Source organism: Orcinus orca, chromosome 17 (assembly GCF_937001465.1).
Source record: "Orcinus orca chromosome 17, mOrcOrc1.1, whole genome shotgun sequence".
NCBI classification, from domain to species: domain Eukaryota; kingdom Metazoa; phylum Chordata; class Mammalia; order Artiodactyla; family Delphinidae; genus Orcinus; species Orcinus orca.
Window position 1 is genome coordinate 41,410,911 of NC_064575.1, and position 20,564 is coordinate 41,431,474.

At 36.4% G+C, this 20,564-nt stretch overlaps 1 protein-coding gene across 1 annotated transcript in view; it reads right to left on the reverse strand.

The window, feature by feature from the left end:
* The window catches only part of NBN (nibrin), a 53,360-nt gene that overhangs the window by 1,112 nt on the left and 31,684 nt on the right, over positions 1-20,564 (reverse strand). The window contains 8 exon segments of the mRNA XM_049700239.1: positions 217-266; positions 6,173-6,286; positions 7,556-7,711; positions 8,908-8,936; positions 8,939-8,972; positions 12,772-13,207; positions 15,176-15,451; positions 17,708-17,837. Of these exon segments, the coding sequence (XP_049556196.1) occupies positions 217-266; positions 6,173-6,286; positions 7,556-7,711; positions 8,908-8,936; positions 8,939-8,972; positions 12,772-13,207; positions 15,176-15,451; positions 17,708-17,837 (1,225 nt within the window).

The window sequence follows — 20,564 nt, forward strand, 5'->3', positions numbered from 1 at the left end:
TAAGCTCAAACCTAGAAGCTATATCCAGTAAACCTAATTATGAGGTGCTCAAGCAGTAAAAAGAAATACCTATATTAAAAACAAGACAAAATATTCTTTCGGTGAAGGTACTGAAGTGTCTATTTCTAAGGATAGAAGAAACAAATATTTAAACTCTATCAATAGAACTGAATTTTATATACAAAGATTCAGGAGAAAGCTGAAATTAAACTTTACCTAAAGAGTTCATCGGCAAGAGATTCTTCTTTTGCATGTTGATTTTGCACCTGTCAAAATTAACATAGTTTCAGAAACTTGCTAAGTGATGAAAATATAGTTAATGAAATTGCCATGCTGGGTGATCACATCCCAGAGGTCACCAGGTCTGTAAGTTTTTGCCTCTATGACTTCTTGCCCATTCAACAGGTCTGTTCCGTATTCACTTCATGCCAAGATTACTGTGAAAGTCCTCTAATTGAACAACTTTCTCCAGCCAATCTCCTCTCAAAGGCAACCAACACATACATTGCTAGCTTGTTGAGTTTTTAAACATTTTTTTCCAGGAGAACCCTTTTACTAAATGAAATTTCAGTGTTTTGAGATCATACCACTGATGGAGGGGCTGAAAGGGCAATATTTACCCCCCCTTCAACCAGAGCAGCTCTGCAGGTAAAGTGGCTCTCTTCCTCACAGCCCCAAATCAGGACTCAGAAGTTGCTGCTGAATCACCTCACCCACAAAATAATTTAAAACACAAACTCACCAAACTCCTAAAGTACCTTTGACAGTTAGGACTGGAAATACCTTGTGCTGGGTGCATCTTCCTAAAGTCCAGTATGATGGACTTCAGTATGTATGATCCTATCATGTGCCATGATCCTATCATGTGCCATTCAAAACCCTTCAATGACTTCTCCCACCTACCAAAGAAAACACAAACTCTTGAGTCTGACCCTTAAATGGGAAAGGCTCTTCATAACCTGGCTCCATTCTACTTCCTCAATCACTTCTCACTCTCCTCTTCATGAACCCTGTATGCCAGTTAAACTGAATCACACAAAAAGACAAAACAAACAAAACAAACAAAAAACCAGGCTCACCTCCGAACAAATATACTGGGACCCTCTCTGCTTTTGTTCATGACAAAAAATGTGATACAGTATCCTCCTCTTTCCACATCTGACCATCTTTCAAGGTGCATTCACTCAATAATTGTTTAGTGTCTACTATGCATCAAGGAACATGTTCTTCACCTCTTTAACAATGACTTTCTAATCCTCTTCATTTAAAAGTAAGTCTGCTATGAAGAACTCCCACAGAACTTTACCTATGTGACTCCTAGATGTTCATCAATTTCTATCTTCTGTTATAATTATTTATATCACATCTCCACTAAAAAACTGTAAGTTCTCTGAATGCAGACACTGTTTGCTTACTGTAAGTAATTTACATTTGTGTATTTCCAGATACTATCTTAAAACTGTTTCTAAAAAGAACTCATTTAATCTTCATATAATCTCATTACTACTTTTACACTATTATTCCAATTGTAATCAATAAGGAAACAGAGACTTAGGTTAAGTACATTGTAGAAAATCAAAAAATTGTCATATGGAAGAACTGGGATTGACCAGGTCTCCTTGAATAAAAGCACCAGCTATTAACCAGGCTGTTACACTGCTTCTGAGTCTTTGGAAAGGGCCTAGAAGAAGACTTGCAGGGATTCAAACTTATAGAATGATTTTCTATTCATACAGTGAAATGTCAAACTGAAATTACATCTTTTACATTTTCTAGTAAGTACAGCAGAACACAAATGGGAAGGCACATGATTTTCATAAAGCAGTTGTCAAAAAAGCTGCTGGTATCATTCTCCTAAATATTCTTAGAGGCTTCCTAGTAAGGGATGTGAATTTTAAAGTTTAAATAGTAAACAAAAATCAGCTTTATCTTATATATCTTAGTAAAATCATTAAGTAAAAAAGTATTAAAAACCAGAAATCCTCCTATTACTGGCATTTTTCAGTGGCTTGGGAGAACTACAAATCACAGTCTTTCAAAAGTCAAATCAGGTTGGGTAGAGGTCAAAGAGTTATTACGTTTAATGCACAGAATAAAAATATCCTATATTCAAAGAAAGTTTGGGAACTAAGTGATTATGAAAACTAAGACTGGTCTGCAGCAAAAGAAGAAAAAGGAGGGCTAAAAAAGAACAAAGGCAGGGAATACAGAAGAGTAGCTAGAGCAAGCCTAGGGAAACATCAAGACAGTAGCACATTTATACATAGAAGCTGCAGTCATGTAGAAGAACAAAGTCAACTCTATTATCTTAGAGAGCAAATCCTACCTAGAGCACCTAAAATTGTTCTAGCAAAAAAAGGAGAGATTTGGTAGAATAAATCTAGGACACAGCCTCTCTACTAATGCTAATGAAATAAATGAAAGATAGGAAAAAGTCAGCAGCTGCACCATCGTTCTGTCAACTCCTCCCCATCCAAGAACAAGTAAAACTCGACAGCTATAATTAATCAAGAAGCACATAACCCCACGCCACAGACTTCAAAAAGGTGGCTGTGCAAAGAACCAAAAGATTAATGCAACTGATTCCTAACCCTCCCCCAACTCATTAAAAAGTGCTACGGAACTGTCCAAACCTGAGAATTCTTACTAATAATACAAATTTGGGAAAAAGTAGCCTGAGCAGGAAAGAGAAAACAACTGCTGGTGGACTGCTGGGAGGGGACTAATGGCATGGAGAGGTAAGTGGGACTGACACTGACCAAAGGCATAGGCTCCAGGCATCCCTGACAAATTAGGCAAATAACCTAAAATGTAAGTTATTCTCTTCTGGGATAAGATATACTCCCTGGTACATATTTAATTCCAGTTCCAAGAAAGAGCTGCACACAGCTTTACATTACCCTTGCCTTTCCTCAATTCAATGTTTTCAGGCAATAGAAACTAGATGGGACGTGCAATGTGCCTTTGACTGAACATGCTGCCATACCAACAGTATGGAGGCATCAGGATAATTGTTTTTTATGAACAAGCTAAGATGGGTAGGAGTGACTTCAACGACATTCAATTTTTGCCTCACTGGTTTCAGAATGTAATCCCTGCAATAAGATGTCATATAATGTTTCACACAGCAAACAATATCTGGAAAGGGTATTTTACTTTAAATAGCTGCAAGATGAAAGAAAACAGGAAAGCCACTCCACATCCAGATGGAAAAAAAGAGAGAGAGACTGGAATAGAACCTGCAAAAGACAGTTAAAGAACCTAGTCTGAAACAAATAATAACCCATAAATAAAAAATAAATAAAATTAATAAGAACATGAATGCAATAAAATAAGAACAAGAGTTAAATATAGAAAAAACACAATGAAATGAAATGGGAATGAATGCTAAGTAAACAAACCGAGAACTCTAATAACACCATTTCAGAATTAAATAAATGAGAAATAGCTAACACTGTTTCCACTGTTATAAATGCTTTATTAAGTAGTATCGTATGTTATTCTCACAAAAAGCCTGTGAAATGGAGGTACTATTATTATTCCCATTCTGCAAAGGAAGAAACAGAAGGATAAAGAAGTAATTTCCTCAAGGTCACATAACATAGCTGGTGAGGAACAGAAGAGACACAACTGAAATTTGGATTTCTGATATAGTGAAAGAGCTTAAGAAAACCACAATGAACGTAGAAGAAATGCATGTGAAGGGCAAAGGTGATTTAATAAAAGGAGAGTTATGTCTTAAATGTAGAGAACCCAGCAAATATAAAAATGTTTTTAAAGATGTAATAGAAAAGTTCCTTGAAATAAAAAAAGAACTGCACCTACAAATCAAAATAGCATACTTTACTCTGGGAAAAATGAAGGGAGAATGATCAACACTGAGATATATTCTGACTGTTACTGACTTTCAAGCCTAAGAAGGAATACTGAAGGCATGCAAGCCACCTAAAAAGGGAGAAAAGGGGCACTGGCATGAGGTGTGGGCGGGGAAGCAGAGGAAGCACAAATGATTTCCTCACTCTTCACAGTAGGAGCCAACAAACAGTATCTAAAATCAAAATATGTAGTTTGAAACAAATACTGATTGTAACCTGATAGTGTTTTTCTTATTTAGGGATCTCAGGAAATATCTGGAAGGAAGAAACATTTATACGAATTCAGCAATGCTTTCAGTTTTACTTCCTTCTATCAATCTCTCTCCTTCCCTTCCTACATTATCCCTCCCTGCCTCCACTCCTCCTCAATAAACAGATGTCTGGAACATTATGTATTTAATGTCTAAATGGGTACTTAGGATTTTCACTTCTTCATTCTTTTGTGTACTACCATAATTATTTGGAATGCACATTTATAAAATGGCAAAGCCAGTTATCCTTTCAAAAAAGAATGAAGTGAAGGATGGTACCTCCATCCTTCCATTTTCTGACATTAAAAATCCTGACAACCCTACTTTTGAGTGACCTAACAATTTTTTGATTAAAAAAAGCATGTTTAAAAACAAATTTCTGAATACTACATTAAACCCATAATAAAGCAAAATATAAATCCTGAGATGTCACCAAGTACCAAAGCCAGCTTTTGCCCTGCCCTGGGGGGATCTACAAAGCAGGAAAAAACCCAGGCTCTCCTTTGATGTCTGTACAGGAAATGAGCATTATTAAAGAAAATCCAAGATAAATAGAATAAAAGACTCCAGCACTAAAGGGCGAAAGAGGAACAAACTCTACAACACAAAAGGAGACAGCAAAGAAACTTGCCTATCTTGACCCTGACACAGGGTGAAAGAAATAAATAAAAAATCTCACTATGTTTATAATGACAAGGTAGCCTTCACCCAAGCTTCTGGTCCAAATACATTAACTACCTGAATGATCCCAAAACATCACAAGCAGAGATTAAAGTAGTCTCATATTGGTAGAACAAGATTGGCAGACACAAACTTATCTTTTCTGGAGGAAATAAACCTCAAATTAGGACTTAAGGAATTCCCATAGATCAAGTTCCAAGGAAAATGAGCAGTTCACATTCAAAGATCACAAAATACATACTTGGAAACAAGGCACCGTAAGAGAGAACTACATTAAACAGATCAACACTTTAGGTATTGGTATCATTGGGAAAAGAATACAAGAGAGGAACTTTAAAATGTCAGCAGGGAACAAGATTTAGAAATAAATGACAAAGATTTCCAGAAATGAAAAAATCCAATAGGTTGAATGAAAACTCAGTGGATGAATGAAATACCAACCAGACAGAGCTCAAGAGAGAAGTACTAAACTGGAAGACAATCTAAAGAAATTACCAAAGTACAATCCAAAGAAACAAAGCAGTGAAATATACAGAAAGGAGCTAAGATACATTGAGAAGAAAGTGGGATTTAACTTATGTCACATCAGAGTGCAAGAAAGAGATATTGTCCCTACCCCCTAATTACCAAACAGCCCTACTTCAAACAGCCCATTGAGATGACCAATGGAGCCCACCTTTGGGTTTCAGTAGCACCGGATAATCACGCAATACAAAGACTAAGAAGAAGACTTTCTACCTTTGGATATGGACTCTGATTACCTCTCAATTCAATGGTCATGTGTTTCTGAATTCTTAACTTCCACGTAGTACTTCTATATTAAAAAGCTCCCAACTTTAATGAATTTTTTTCAAATTCACCAGTTTAAAAAAAGGGGTTGAAAGAATTATGGATCACGTGGACAGTCTTGTTATATAACATACACTAGTACTCAAAACACCCAGGGAGAAAGTAAAAGAAGCATATTTTTGTATTCTTCCCTGTGAGTTCTCATTATAGTAGTTTATAAATATTTACTTGCAGCCAATAGCTGTAAAACAGTGAGTTTTTGGAAACCACATTCTAACATGGAGAGCTGTAAAGCAGTTCATATTTTCCCAAAAGAGCACTGTAACTGAGGTTTGGTTTCCTGAGGCTTAGATGGCATATTAGATAGGATATGATCAATAAATCTAGAAGTTCCTTAATGAAGTGTTATGGAAAGGTACAAATTAATCTTAATGCTCTGTAACTCACGAATTTTTCTGAAAGAATAACCTTAGGTCACTCATCTTAAGTTTGGTTTTAAGAAGAATTTGCTCTAAGGAAATCACAAGGGATCAAAATACAAATCAAACAAGTTACTGGGTCTTACTTCCTACTAACCTCCATTTCCTGCCTCAACCACTCCTCTAATTCTGTAGTCTTTCGGGTATGATGAGCTATTAGATCTGATCCTCCAATGATGTGTGGAAGTTTTCCTGCTCCAGGAAATTTGACCTGTTAAATAGTAAACCTTGGTAAATGCACTAAAAAATTGACAATCTTTTTTTTAAAAAAGCTTAAAAAAACAAAGACTGTAAATCACATATAAGTACTAAAGATGTTTATATATTATAAATGAAAATGAGTGTGAGAGGAAATAGAGCTGTTTCATTGATTTGAGTATATACAGAAAAAGTCAAATTCTTTCACTAGAGGCAATCCAGTTAAGCTTCTTTTTATTGAGTATTATTGATTGTTGTTTGGTAACTTAATTTTAAAAATTAGTATGCCTTTTGAATTTTGATTTAACAATGAGATTTTGCAACACGATACTGAACATGAAGTAAGCATGCATTAATACAGACTGGATCAGAAATATTCTCTTAGAACAACAAATATTGTATATTAATGCATATATGTGGAACCTAGAAAAATGGTACAGATGAACCGGTTTGCAGGGCAGAAATAGAGACACAGATGTAGAGAACAAACGTTATGGTCACCAACGGGGGAAAGTGGCAGCGGGTGGTGGTAGTGATGGGATGAACTGGGAGATTCTGATTGACATATATACACTAATATGTATAAAATGGATAACTAATAAGAACCTGCTGTATAAAAAATAAATAAAATTAAAAAAAAAAGGGAAAAAAATTCTCTTAAATATCTTGTCAGTTCCTAAAGGAGGAGGAACTCAGATCTGATATTCAGTATACTTATTTATATTTTGTTTAATATACACACGTAATAATAAAATGCCTAGTTTTCATTATTGAATGTGCTCAGTTAGTTTGAACAAATCTGTTATTGTCACAAAGTCCTAAGTTAAAGAACGTCTTCAGGTAGTCATAGATCAATATTAGAAAATAGGAGGACCTGGGAATTCCCTGGCAGTTCAGTGGTTAGCACCCCACACGTTCACCGCTGAGGACACAGGTCTGATTCCGGGTTGGGGAACTAGGATCCCGCAAGCCATGCTGTGTGGCCAAAAGACATTAAAAAAAAAAAAAGAACTAGGAGGACACTGTCGATACAGCCAAAAGCCTGCTGCTTAAGGTAGAAAAAACCAGGTAAACAGCAACCTTTAAAGAATTCAACCTTAATAAAATTTGTTTTATATATTCATTTAAGTGTCAGTTTATGTCCTTAGTAGTTTTTAACTGTTTTAAGCAGAAGAAATAGCATCACTTTTCAACATAAACTGCTTTTATTACTAGTTAGCATATTTCTAAAAACATTTCAAACACTGGCCTCTTGTGATATTTTAGTTAAAGGAATACATACCTTTTTGAATTTCTTGAAATTCTTTAGTTCACCATAATCATTATTTACACTGGATGCATTTCTGGAAGTAGAGTTACGAACCACCAGTGACCTAAATTCAGTCAGTAACACCGTCTTTGGAAGCATCTCACCATCACCCTGAAGTTCATCATTGTTCTTAAATGGTGTTAAGATGGAGAGAAGAAATTAGAAGGAAAAGGAAAATTACTTGTCATTTAGGAGTTTACAGAAAAAAGTTCAAATACCCACAAAAACAGTAAAAAAAAAAAAAAAAAAAAAGGTTTATTTCTGGCACCTGCTTTGTACTTGAAATCAAATCATATCTATTTCAAAACGAGAAAATTACTCAATTACTCTACAACTTTAGAAACATTTATAACACATTATCTATGAGAGAAGGCTAAAAAACCATAGTGTTTGAAATTTAGTAGCATATTCTAATAAAAATCATCCCAATAAACAATTTATCTTCTTGTATACATTTTCTTGGCAAGAAATAGTCTGCTTCTTTTCATTAAAACCATACACCACGATTATTATACAATCCATCCTAGAAGTTCTCTATACTATGTTTAAGGTTTCTTGGATTTTCAATAATTTATATTTTTTATTATTTTGGACACCTCAAAAAAAGTCAATCATTAATTCTGGGCACACTACCTCATTAACTGAAAGCCACTTTTTTATGCCAGATTAATAATTATTAAATCAGCTTGAAGATTCCTTCCTGTTGCTGGAAGAGATTCTTTATGTCACTTACTATTAACTAACTAGTTAGTTACATATCCACATTCTTACAGCAGCTCAAGGCTATCTTAGTTTTTAAAACTGCTTTACTATATATCCATTTGGAAGCTGCTAACAGGACTAAGATAAAAACAGTCAGGGAGAGAAGAAAAAAGGGAAAAGTCAAAAGAAAAGGTTCATGTGACAGTGACAGAACGTAATCAGGAACTCAAAATAACAATGGCCTAATACTTTTGTATTTTGTTTTAGAGTTTACAAATATTTCATTACTCTTTTGGATATAAACAACAACCCTGTTGTAAAAGTGTTAACCTGATTTTATAAACAAAAGACTTGAGGTTCATAAATGTGAAACTGTTGTTTTCAAGGTCACCATCTATGGAGTAGAGGGCAGGGAATTACACTCAGGCTTTGTCCATACTCTTTTTGCTATACCATGGTTATAATACGATCTATCCATTTCCAGAGGAGGCATAATTATGAAATAGATCAAAATTACAGAAAGAGAATCAATTAATCCTAAGAATATATAGACTGACAGAAATTGATGCAATGATGGTCCATACAAGTCAAATCTTTATAAAAATAAAATACAAATCCCTCACAGATAGTTCTTTAGTTGACCAGAGTGATTCTTGAGCTCACAATTCTTCGCAATTTCATTTTCTTGCTAAAGAAATAAAAAATATTGCTCATAAGAGTTATAAGATGGTACCTTTCTGAAAACCTTAGAGATACTCATGCCCTTGACCCAGTTATTTCACTTTCAAGCATCTTTCCTAGAGAAACTATGACGTGAGAATAGAAATATACATATAAAAAGACTGTCGTATGAGTAAAGAACAAGAAGCAATTTAAGTTCATACAAGTTATACATCTAAAGAATGTAATAAGAGAAATGATAATAATACAAATGAATTTAAAATGGCTATAAAATTGCATTAACATTTGAGTCCAATTTGAAAAATAAGATTTAAAAAAAAAAATGCCAAAATATTGACTATGGTTATCTGCAGATGGCAGGATTATCAACAAACTGTAATGTTTTTCTTTATTTTTCATATTTCTACATGATCGTGTATTACTTTTACAGTCAAAAATAAAAACAAATTTTTAAAGAAGTCTATCTAAATTTATTTAGAATTGAATGTTAAGTCGTCCTTAATCCAAAAGAGTTATTTTAATTGTTCAAGATATTTATGGAGACTGCTTTGTATAAAATCATACTATCCTTCATATTCATATATCCAGACCACGTACTAGACAAAAGTATATTACACAGATAGCTTTCTAATACTTCCAATAAAAACTACAATTCCTTTGTATACAATAGGGGGGCATATCATTTTACATCAAATTTTCAATGATTCAGTAATAAAAATTCAGAAAAATTTTAGTAAGTAGAAAGTTGGAAAGAAAAAGCAAGATGTACTCTGTGCTTGCTTAGAGACTAAAGAAAATTAATGCTATTTGTCAGTTGTAAGATTAAAAATTTCGATTCCAAGCCTACCATGTACCCTTTTACTGAGTATTTTCACATACATTACCCACTGGAAGTTGTTACTACAATCAGAACATTTTACTCCCCCGTACATTTTCCCCATCCTGTCCTACTCCCTCAAACTTGCTTAACCTCTTGAGCAAGTTTTTATTTCCTATCTCTGAGAATCATACTACAGCCTACCCAGACCCTTCGACTGCAAGCTTGGGACTTCTACACTCTTTCCTCTCTCCTCATTTATCATATTGAGTCAATCACCAAGTCTTAGAGATTCTACCTCCTAAAGGCCTATCAAACTTATTCTCTCAGACTGCCTTTCATGTTAGCATGCCCAATGCCTAGAATAAATAAGTGAATGAATGACATTCTGAGAAACCTGACAAAAGAAACAGCCAAAAGAACAGAGTGGACCTTGCATTTTTGTCTCAGTTGTCAAAACCTAGCTAAGTCACTTTGGCAAGTTACTTAACTCCCACTGCAGTTTCCACATCTGTTCAATGTGTATAGTACTACTTCACTGCAGGCTGCTATAAATAGCATGATGGTATCCAGGAGGTGGTAGGTATAATTGTGAGGCTTTCAAAGATGCTATATGGTAAGAGAAGAGGAAACCTTAATTTAAAATAGAAGGATGGAAAGAGGTGAAGAAGAGATATTCTGTAGACAGAGGTTGCTGTTAAGAGGAGGAATGTTAACAAGGATATGGAGACATGTTTGCATTTTATGGAGACTGGGAAATTGAAAGTAAGGCCAAGACCCCGACACAGTTGTCATTTACACAAGGATAAATGCCTAGCAGGGTTATCTAGCCAATAGCCCTCTATTTCAGCTTATAGTAAATCTTACAGACATGCTAGAATCCATATTTAATCCCAAAACAGAAAAATGGTAGTTCTATCATCAATATATTTTAGAAAATGCCCTTCTGATATACAGCTAAGGAATCCAATGCCAGAGAAGTATGACATTTTTGCCTTCTTAAAAGTGCAAAAAGTTTTTTAAATGAAAGGATTAAAAAATATTTTTTCTGATCATCACTTCTGTAGCTAGAAAATTTAAGTGTAATTCTATCAATTCACAAGTATCCACAAGGACCTTCAGACAACAAATTCTTAAAACAGTAAAAATGAAAGAATTAAAAATAATTTCACACTGTCTGAGTAAGGTTGATGAATTATATCAATATCAATTTCCTGGTTTTGATATTATACTTAAGTTCTGCAAGATGTTACTAGTAGGGGAAACAGGGTGAAAGGTATATGGAATCTTTCTATATAATTTCTTACAACTGCATGTGAATCAGCAATTATTTCAAAATAAAAAGTTTTAAAAAATTATCTTACATTGAAAGCAAAATTACTTTTGTTAACAATGTTCTTACTAAAAAAGTACAGTGCTAAAATACAGTGATTTAACTTTAGTATATCCAGAAGTGTGTCACAACTGAGTTGCTATTCACTCTCCAAACGTCTGCTACAACATATTTATGTTGTACCATATTTTTATTCAGAATGTCATGAATTCTAAAATAGTAAAATAAGGACAAAGGAAATTATGCTGCAGAATCGTAGAGCAAAATAAAATAATTATATTCCCTGATATCATTATACAGCATGTAAATCTTGGCCCTATCTTATTCAAGCCACTGATTTTAGAATTTTTTAAAGACAGCAAAAGGAATTCTTAACTAATACAGTGAGGGAACTTATTCTGGGAAGAAAACTGGATGTGCTGAATCAGGATCTCTGGGGCTTTGGTCTGGGAATCCCTATTTTTAAAAAGCTCAATAGGTGATTCTGATGCAGCTGGTCCACAAAATGGCATTAAGTATTCACTCATAAGGAATAACAAACATTGAGGATTTTCTACCTCATATGAAGATGCCAGTATATAGGCTAAACAGGACATATATTTTGATTTTTCAATAGTAGTTATAGATTTATATCGTGCTTGATACACACTAGGTTCTCAACAAATGCTTATCAAATCATTGTACCTGTGCTCTCACCTAATGAGGTAACCAGTCTACCAACAGTAGGCAACTTAATGATGCATAAAATACAAAATAAAGAGTTTTCTTAGACCAAAGTGGGTAAGACAAATATACCAACTTCATGAAAAGAGGACAGAACATTAAAGATAAAAATGAAAATTAAAAATCCCGAGTGATGTTATACATGTTCTATCCTAAAAATTCATTTAGTAGATACTTTGTTTTTACTAACTTTCTTCATCTCTCTGTGCCTGTTTACTCTATTAAAGTTCCTCCTATACTTACCATCATGGCCAAATGTCTGATATAATAAAATAGTACAGCCTGGAAATCTATTAAAACAATCATGGGGACTTCCCTGGTGGCGCAGTGGTTAAGAATCCGTCTGCCAATGCAGGGGACACGGGTTCGAGCCCTGCTCCAGGAAGGTCTCACATGCCACGGAGCAACTAAGCCCGTGCACCACAACTACTAAGCCTGCGCTCTAGAGCCCACGAGCCACAACTACTGAGCCTGCATGCCACAACTACTGAAGTCCACCCGCCTAGAGCCCGTGCTCTGCAACAAGAGAAGTCACCGGAGAAGCCCGCGCACTGCAATGAAGAGTAGCCCCCGTGCACCACAACCACAACGAAGAGTAGCCCCTGCTCGCTGCAACTAGAGAAAGCTCCCGTGCAGCAACGAAGACACAGTGCAACCAAAAATAAATAAATAAAATTGATTCTTTAAAAAAAAAAATCATGAATAAGTTTTATTTGTTGTCATTTATTATATATAGTCAAGGAATCATTGTATTTTTAACATTCACCCTATCAACCAACAAATTCTTATACTTAATACTAGGTGTAGAAGATACTAATTTTTTCCCCCAAATAAACATCATGACTGCTCATACTGTCAATACAAATACCTCAAGTACTTTTTAACATTCTAAGTTCCTATTTGCAATACTTCTTATTAAAAAATGTTACTTACAGAGATTTTGTTACTTTCTGGTATTGCTTCATCATTACAAGGGCCATTTGTTTCTATATCCAATCTTGGCCTTTTTCTAATATTGACATCTTCCTCTTGTTTTTGAACTTTCACTTCAATTTCTAACTCTGGTTTTGCATTCTTCAATAACTGTTCCAATACTTCATTTTCTATGGCTAAATCATCAATTTCTTTTCTTTTTTCTGATCTTAGTTTTTCTGTAGAGAGAGATTTATTGGCAGAATTTTTCACAGTGGATTTTAAATCTATATCTGCATACGAGTTATCTGGGTTTCTTTCCACAGGCTCATTCTGCTGCTCCTTATTGTTCCATACTGAGGATGTAGTAGGCTGTGTTTGTTCTAAAAGAGAACAAGACATTTCTATTCTTGCTGATTTAGATAAAGACATTTCTTGATTTTCTTCATCCCTTTCCCTTAGGTTCAAAAAAGGAGAGAAGAAAACAAAAACAGGAAATGAACACAGCTAAGTAATTTTTTTAGTTTGGCAGTATTCAGCCCCTTCTTCATTTAATTAACAATATTCTTGGTTTTACTGATTAACAATCTCACCAGAAATAAAAAAACACATCTGAAAACAGTACATAATTCATACACACCCTACTGTTTTGATAGGACTGGTCAATTCCATGGCTTAAAAAATAGGGAAATGTCTATCTTCTTTTCTGGAAGTTGCAGTAGTTGATGAATCAGTGTGGAGGAAAAGGTAGAAAAATATAAAATATAAAAGACTTGGGGCTTCCCTGGTGGCACAGTGGTTGAGAGTCCACCTGCTGATGCAGGGGACACGGGTTCGTGCCCCGGTCCAGGAAGATCCCACGTGCCGCGGAGCGGCTGGGCCAGTGAGCCATGGCCGCTAAGCCTGCGTGTCCAGAGCCTGTGCTCGGCAACGGGGGAGGCCACAACAGTGAGAGGCCTGCGTACCGTAAAAAAAAAAAAAAAAAAAAAAAGACTTGTCAGAAAACAACAGCTTACTTTATAATGTAGGGAACCTGTGGACATGGAAAAATTACCCTGGGACTAAATCCTGATGGGTTAATGAGAGCTAGATTCAAGATAGTAAGTTAAAGTGGCTAAATCCAGAATACAGTATAAACTATATACTGCAAGTAATATGTGAATATATGACTAAGGGTATTCTATACAATACTGTATCATTCATTCAATGAGTACTGAATACCTGACTCACTTAAACTGTACTGAGGCCCACAAAAACTTGGGTCTCTGCTCTCTAGTTTACTGGATTCATGTTGAACTGGAACAGTTAGAGTGATATTTTAATAATACTAATCTAATGTCAGGGTCCTAAATAAACCAATCAAGAAGTTTTTTGTAATAATTTACATGATCAGCGTTTGAACCAGAGAGCTAGCAACACAAACAGATGGAAACAGAGGAATTTATAAGACAAGGAAAATAAGAATCAGCAATACTGGTTTGGGGAGGCAGAGGAGAAACAGTCAAAGATTTTGACAAAGTAAATTACAAACAAAAATATATATACAAGGCAGTGATAGGGGAGAAAGTTTTAGGCCTATGATTAGGGGAAAAAGCAGATTTCTGTGGGAAGGTAGAAATGATGCTTAAAGAATAAGTCAGGACCAAATATACTGATCATCTGTAACCTGAAGTACAATATACATAGCAGGATGAAAAGAAGTCCTCAAAGGGAGCAAAGGAGAAAGTCAGAGAGGCAAAAAAAACCCAGGATAGGACACTACCACAAAAGCCAAGAAGAGACCAGAAGGAGAACAAAAGTTCAAGAGTTGAGTGTTACCAAAAGGCCACAAGAGGTGGCAACTTGTGTCAATGATTACTTTCAAGGATGTCATGTCAAGATGAAATATTGCGAGTTAAGAAATATTTCACATAGAAATGGGAACAATAACAATAATCTCCTCTTTATGAGAAGTTTAACAGTGATTGTAAAAGATAAAGGGCAGTAGCTAGAGGAACAAATCAAGTCAAGGGAAGGTTCTAAAAACTAAAAATGAGATAGAGTCTTTGAACACAGACGAAAAGGACCTAGAAGAAGATATTAAACATGCTAGAAATTAAGAATAATTGATGAAGCATGGTCCTAGAGGAAATGAGAGACATGACCAAGGGAAATAGGTAGGTCAAAAAAACTGAGGTGTGGGAAACCTCTTCTTCAACAGAAGTAGAGCAAATGAAACAACAGAAGGAAAAAATTGAGGGAAAATGTATCTAATGACCTTAGTGAAGAAGGAGACTTGGACATTTCTGAGAGGGAATAAGCTCAAAGGGCCACAGCTTTCCACAGAAGCATACTTAAGCAGAACACGGACTTAGTACCATTCTACAATCGTATAACAAATATTAATATTTTTAGACACAAAGAGCAGTATTATTAAAAATTATACCTTTTTTTGGTAGATGGCTGAAAGTAGTTTTTGATGGAGTTGGTTTGCTGATGCTGAGAAGCCCAATCTCCACTTTTATTTACACCTGGGAATTTAGTTGGTGAAAGCTGACATTTTGGGATTTTCATACTAACAAGAGTATTTGATACTATATTATTATTACTAGAGTTTACTTTGTGGGGTTCCTTCACAGTGGATGTTTCTTGTGAAGGTATTCTGAACTTTTGTTCCATTCCGAAGATTTTGATTTCTTTTGGCCTTTCACTCAAATTCATACTGCAGCAAAAGAAAGGAATGCAAGGTAAACAATCACATTTACAGCAATTTTTATCCAGAAACAAAGTCCTTTAAGTAGTACTAACGTAATACAGCTTTAGAACATAGTTATCTTGAGACAGTAGTTTAGTGAATATATTTTACTATCCCAAGACAGTAGCTCCTTTGTCATCAAAGCTCCCTGAAGACAAGATACCTTTCTCTTCTTCATCCCCTATAGCACATACTGTCAGGAATGCTCTATAAAAAACTGCCAAACACACATGGAATAACAACCTAGTATCCTATTATAAATTATACCAGGTCATATACTGAAGTGATGTTTGCTTTGTTTAAAATTGTAAAATTATTTCCATGTAAAAAAACTAATAAAAACTGGAAATTTATAAAAAGAATAAGCTATCATTCCAATTTCAAATATAATGGGGTATTTAGATCACTTTTGATGAACTGATACGGTTATATTCCAACCAGATGGCAGTCTCTAGAACATAACTCTAGAGTAGAACTCTAGATCATCAGAAAAATATTTTAAACACACACACACAAACACACAGTTCTACAATGTATGGTTGAATATATACTACTTTTGCTATTCTTACTTCACCAAAAACCCCAAACTTGTCATTCAACTGACTTCTAAAAAATTAAGTTTCTCTTTTAAAAGTTATATTAAAAGTTCTGTTTTAAAAAAATTTGTAGTTTCTCTTTTAAAAGTTTTGATCTCAATATAAAACATAGGTATAGTGAAAATTTAAGTATGGTCTAATATAGTGCAATCAGAAGTATCTTCCAATACGAATAATTCATTATGGAGTATTTAAAATACACTGTCTTAAGTGAAAAATGCCATAGGATACATATGAGCTACCCTTGCTCTCCAAAAAAAAAAAAAAATTCCAAAAAACTATTTTAAAAAACCCTCTTCAAATAGAGAACCACTGGGCTTCCCTGGTGGCTCAGTGGTTGGGAATCCGCCTGCCAATGCAGGGGACACGGGTTTGATCCCTGGTCCGGGAAGATCCCACATGCCGCGGAGCAACTGAGCCCGTGTGCCACAACTACTGAGCTTGCGCTCTAGAGCCCGCGAGCCACGGCTACTGAGCCCGCGTGCCACAACTACTGAGGCCCGTGCGCCTGGAGCCTGTGCTCCTCAACAGGAGAGGCCACCGCAGTGAGAGGCCCGCGCACCGCGGCGAAGGGTAGCCCCCGCTCGCCACAACTGGAGGGGGCCCGCGCGCAGCAGCAAAGACCCAGTGCAGCCAAAAATAAACAAATAAATAAATTAATTTAAAAAAATAGAGAACCACTAAAAAAACTACCTTTATGAACAAATTATGATTATTTAGATAGCCAGGTACACACATATAAAGTACCTCTAAAACTGTGTAATGTTCACATACAGGCAACATCATATAATAGAAACAAATTGATCTCAAACTTATTTCACCAGTCACAAATAAAACAGTATAATTCTTTGTAGTCTTCCATATACATTTACACGGAATTAAAAAAAAAACTTTATCATTTTCAGGAGTTGGCAAACTACAGCTTGCAGGACACATCTGGCCTGCCACTTGTTTTTGTAAATTAAGTTTTATTGGAACACAGCCACACTCATTCATTTACACGTTGTCTGTGGCTGCTTTAATCCTACAATGGCAGAGTTGAGTAGCTGTGACAGAGATCAGTGACCCACAGAGCCAAAAATATTTACTCTCTAGTGCTTCATTTTAATTTTTATATTTATTTTTGGCTGTGTTGGGTCTTCGTTGCTGCACATGGGCTTTCTTTAGTTGCAGTGAGCAGGGGCTACTCTTCTTGCAGTGTGCAGGCTTCTCACTGCGGTGGCTTCTCGTTTCAGAGCATGGGCACTAGGTGTGCGGGCTTCAGTAGTTGCGGCACATGGCCTCAGTAGTTGTGGCTTGCAGGCTCTAGAGCGCAGGCCCAGTAGTTGCGGCACCCAGGTTTAGTTGCTCTGCGGCATGTGGGATCTTCCTGGACCAGGGATCGAACCCATGTCCCCTGCATTGGCAGGCAGATTCTTAACCACTGCGCCACCAGGGAAGTCTTTATAAAGTGCTTTATAAAGTCTGCTAAACCCTGTCCCAAAATATTATTTTCCCTGGCATCCCACACTCCCAATTCTTTATCTCCCAAGAGATGACTTGATATAGGCATTGACTTTACTTCTTGAATATACTATTAATTTATTGATAGAATAATAACAATAGTTCGTTAACAATGAAGCTTTACCATTTATTTCCTTGCTCTGATTGTGTATCAGCTACATATGTTGTAGTATTCACTGGGGCACCTGGCATTAAGTTTTCATTGGCTGGTAAGACTTGGGAAAGGCTTGGACCTGGAGTTGTTGTCTTCAATCCTGTAAATCACAGAAGTGAAAGAAAGAATCACAATTGCTAGACACAAGATAGACATTTGGTCACTTAGAATTGTTAGGACTGTGCCATGTTGAGAGAATTAACTACAGCACACAGTTGTCTCCAGTCAAATACTTAACAAAACAGCCTATGAGCAGCAGCCTGTTGGCATCTGTGATGGGCTTATCTGAAATAAATCATTTTAAAGACACATCAAATCCTTCAGGTTAAACTATTATCAACTTAAATAAAAACAAACTCAACTTAAATTCTAATTCAAATTATGCTTTAGTCAGGAGACCAAAAATTAAAATTTCTCCCCCACAGAAAGTATATCTACTGTCTACACAAATCAAAATCAATGTGAATTTAATTTTTAGAAGGAATATACTATTTGAAAAGGAGAGATGAACAGTTTTAGACATAAATTTTTTGGCTACTCCAGAAAACCATAATGATTACTTCATCATTTTATATACCAAAATAGCAATTTAATTCAAGTGCCACTCTTCTGGAATACTTCTCTTGAACCTCCCACATTGAATTAGATGCCCCTCATTTTAAATCCCATACCACCCTTTACATCACTCTACTAATTGTTAACACACTCTTACTAACTTTTTAACACTAGCTGTGTGACCTGTATTACTTAACCTCTCTATGCCTTAGTTTCCTCATCTATGAAATGAGGATAATTACATGCTGTTTCTTCCTCACATATTGTTTTAAGGGCAAAGTGAACTAATATATGGACAGCACTTAGAAAAATGCTTGGAACATAGTAAGGACTATGAAGTGTTAGTTGTTATCATCACTGTATACCGTACTTGTTTACTTGTTACTTTCTCTTATTAGACCTCCTTGAGAACAGGGACTGAGTCTTGCTCATTTCTGTATCTCATCTCTGAGCAATGTTTGGTATATAATGGATATAAATAAGTTAACAGAATTAAATTAACTGAAAAAAAATTTTTAAGTTGACATTTATTAAGTATCAAAGCTAAATTACCACTCTGTTAGCTCCTGACACAGGATGTGTTTAATAAAATGTTTATAACTGATTCCAAATTCAGGTATTTAACTTACTTCTGCCACTCTCCTTATATGACCACCTTAGCTCACTGGCATTTCCTTATAAATACATATCCCTAAAATTCTTCTTAGCTTGCACAGTTTGCAAAAAATAATAATTATAAATGTGTATATAACCATTAAAAGAAATATTCATAAGCTGAATCTAATGACCCAGAATAACTAATGTCTGCCAATAAGATTATTTATAATATTCTCCTTGCTAAAATACCAGGAGGGTAGGGATTTGCTCTACTCTGCTCACCTCTTTATTCCAAGTGTTTAGAGTAATTAAAGGCATATAACAAGGTTCAATAAATACTTGTTGAAAGATAAATGAATGAATATGGAAGGAAAGGAGGAAACAAAGGAGAAAAAGGGAGGAAAGAAGACATGCATTCACTCTGTTCCCCCCAAAACTAGCCGTGTTCTAAAATTGTTTGTAAGTCTGATGTCTATGACTTGGAACCCACACAGACCTACCTATGAATATGTGCAAGAAATAATACTACTAATTATAATGTAGATTTTTTATCAATTCCTTATGACCTTGTTCCCATATGAAATAACACAATAGAAAAGATGCTGGTCTAGCAGTCACAAAACCCCAATTTTAGGATTGTCTCGGCTGTTCTATTTATGGGACCTTAACTTTTCTCAGCCTTGAGGTCTCTTACCTTTTAATAGAAAGATTAGATGATCTTTAAGGACCTTCTGGCCATAAATACATTTCTAACAGTGGATGATAAAATTTTGTTGCTCCACCCTAGCAAAGATAATCTTGTGTACCAATAACTTAGTTCAATTAAGCAAATATTTATACCAACTATAAACAAGTATTGGGGAGAGAAGGCGGAAGATGGCGGAAGAGTAAGACGCGGAGATCACCTTCCTCCCCACAGATACACCAGAAATACATCTACACGTGGAACAACTCCTACAGAACACCTACTGAAGGCTGGCAGAAGACCTCAGACCTCCCAAAAGGCAAGAAACTCCCCACGTACCTGGGTAGGGCAAAAGAAAAAACAGAGACAAAAGAATAGGGACGGCACCTGCACCAGTGGGAGGGAGCTGTGAAGGAGGAAAAGTTTCCACACTCTAGGAAGCCCCTTCGCGGGCGGAGACTGCGGGAGGCGGAGGGGGGAGCTTCGAAGCCGCAGAGGAGTGCACAGCAACGGGTGCGGAGGGCAAAGCGGGGAGATTCCCGCACAGAGGATCGGTGCCTACCGGCACTCACCAGCCCGAGAGGCTTGTCTGCTCACCCGCCGGGGCGGGCGGGGCTGCGAGCTGAGGCCGGAGCGCAGGGAGAGAACTGGGGTTGGCGGCTTGAACATAGCCTGAAGGGGTTAGTGCACCACAGCTAGCCGGGAGGGAGTCCGGGGAAAAGCCTGCACCTGCAGAAGAGGCAGGAGAATTTTCCTTCCCTCTGTTTCCTGGGGCGTGAGGAGAGGGGTTTAAGAACGCTGCTTAAAGGAACTCCAGAGACGGGCGCGAGCCGCGGCTAAAAGCGCGAACCCCAGAGACGGGCGCGAGCCGCGGCTGAAAGCGCGGACCCCAGAGACGGGCGCGAGCCGCGGCTGAAAGCGCGGAATCCAGAGACGGGCGCGAGCCGCGGCTGAAAGCGCGGAATCCAGAGACGGGCGCGAGCCGCGGCT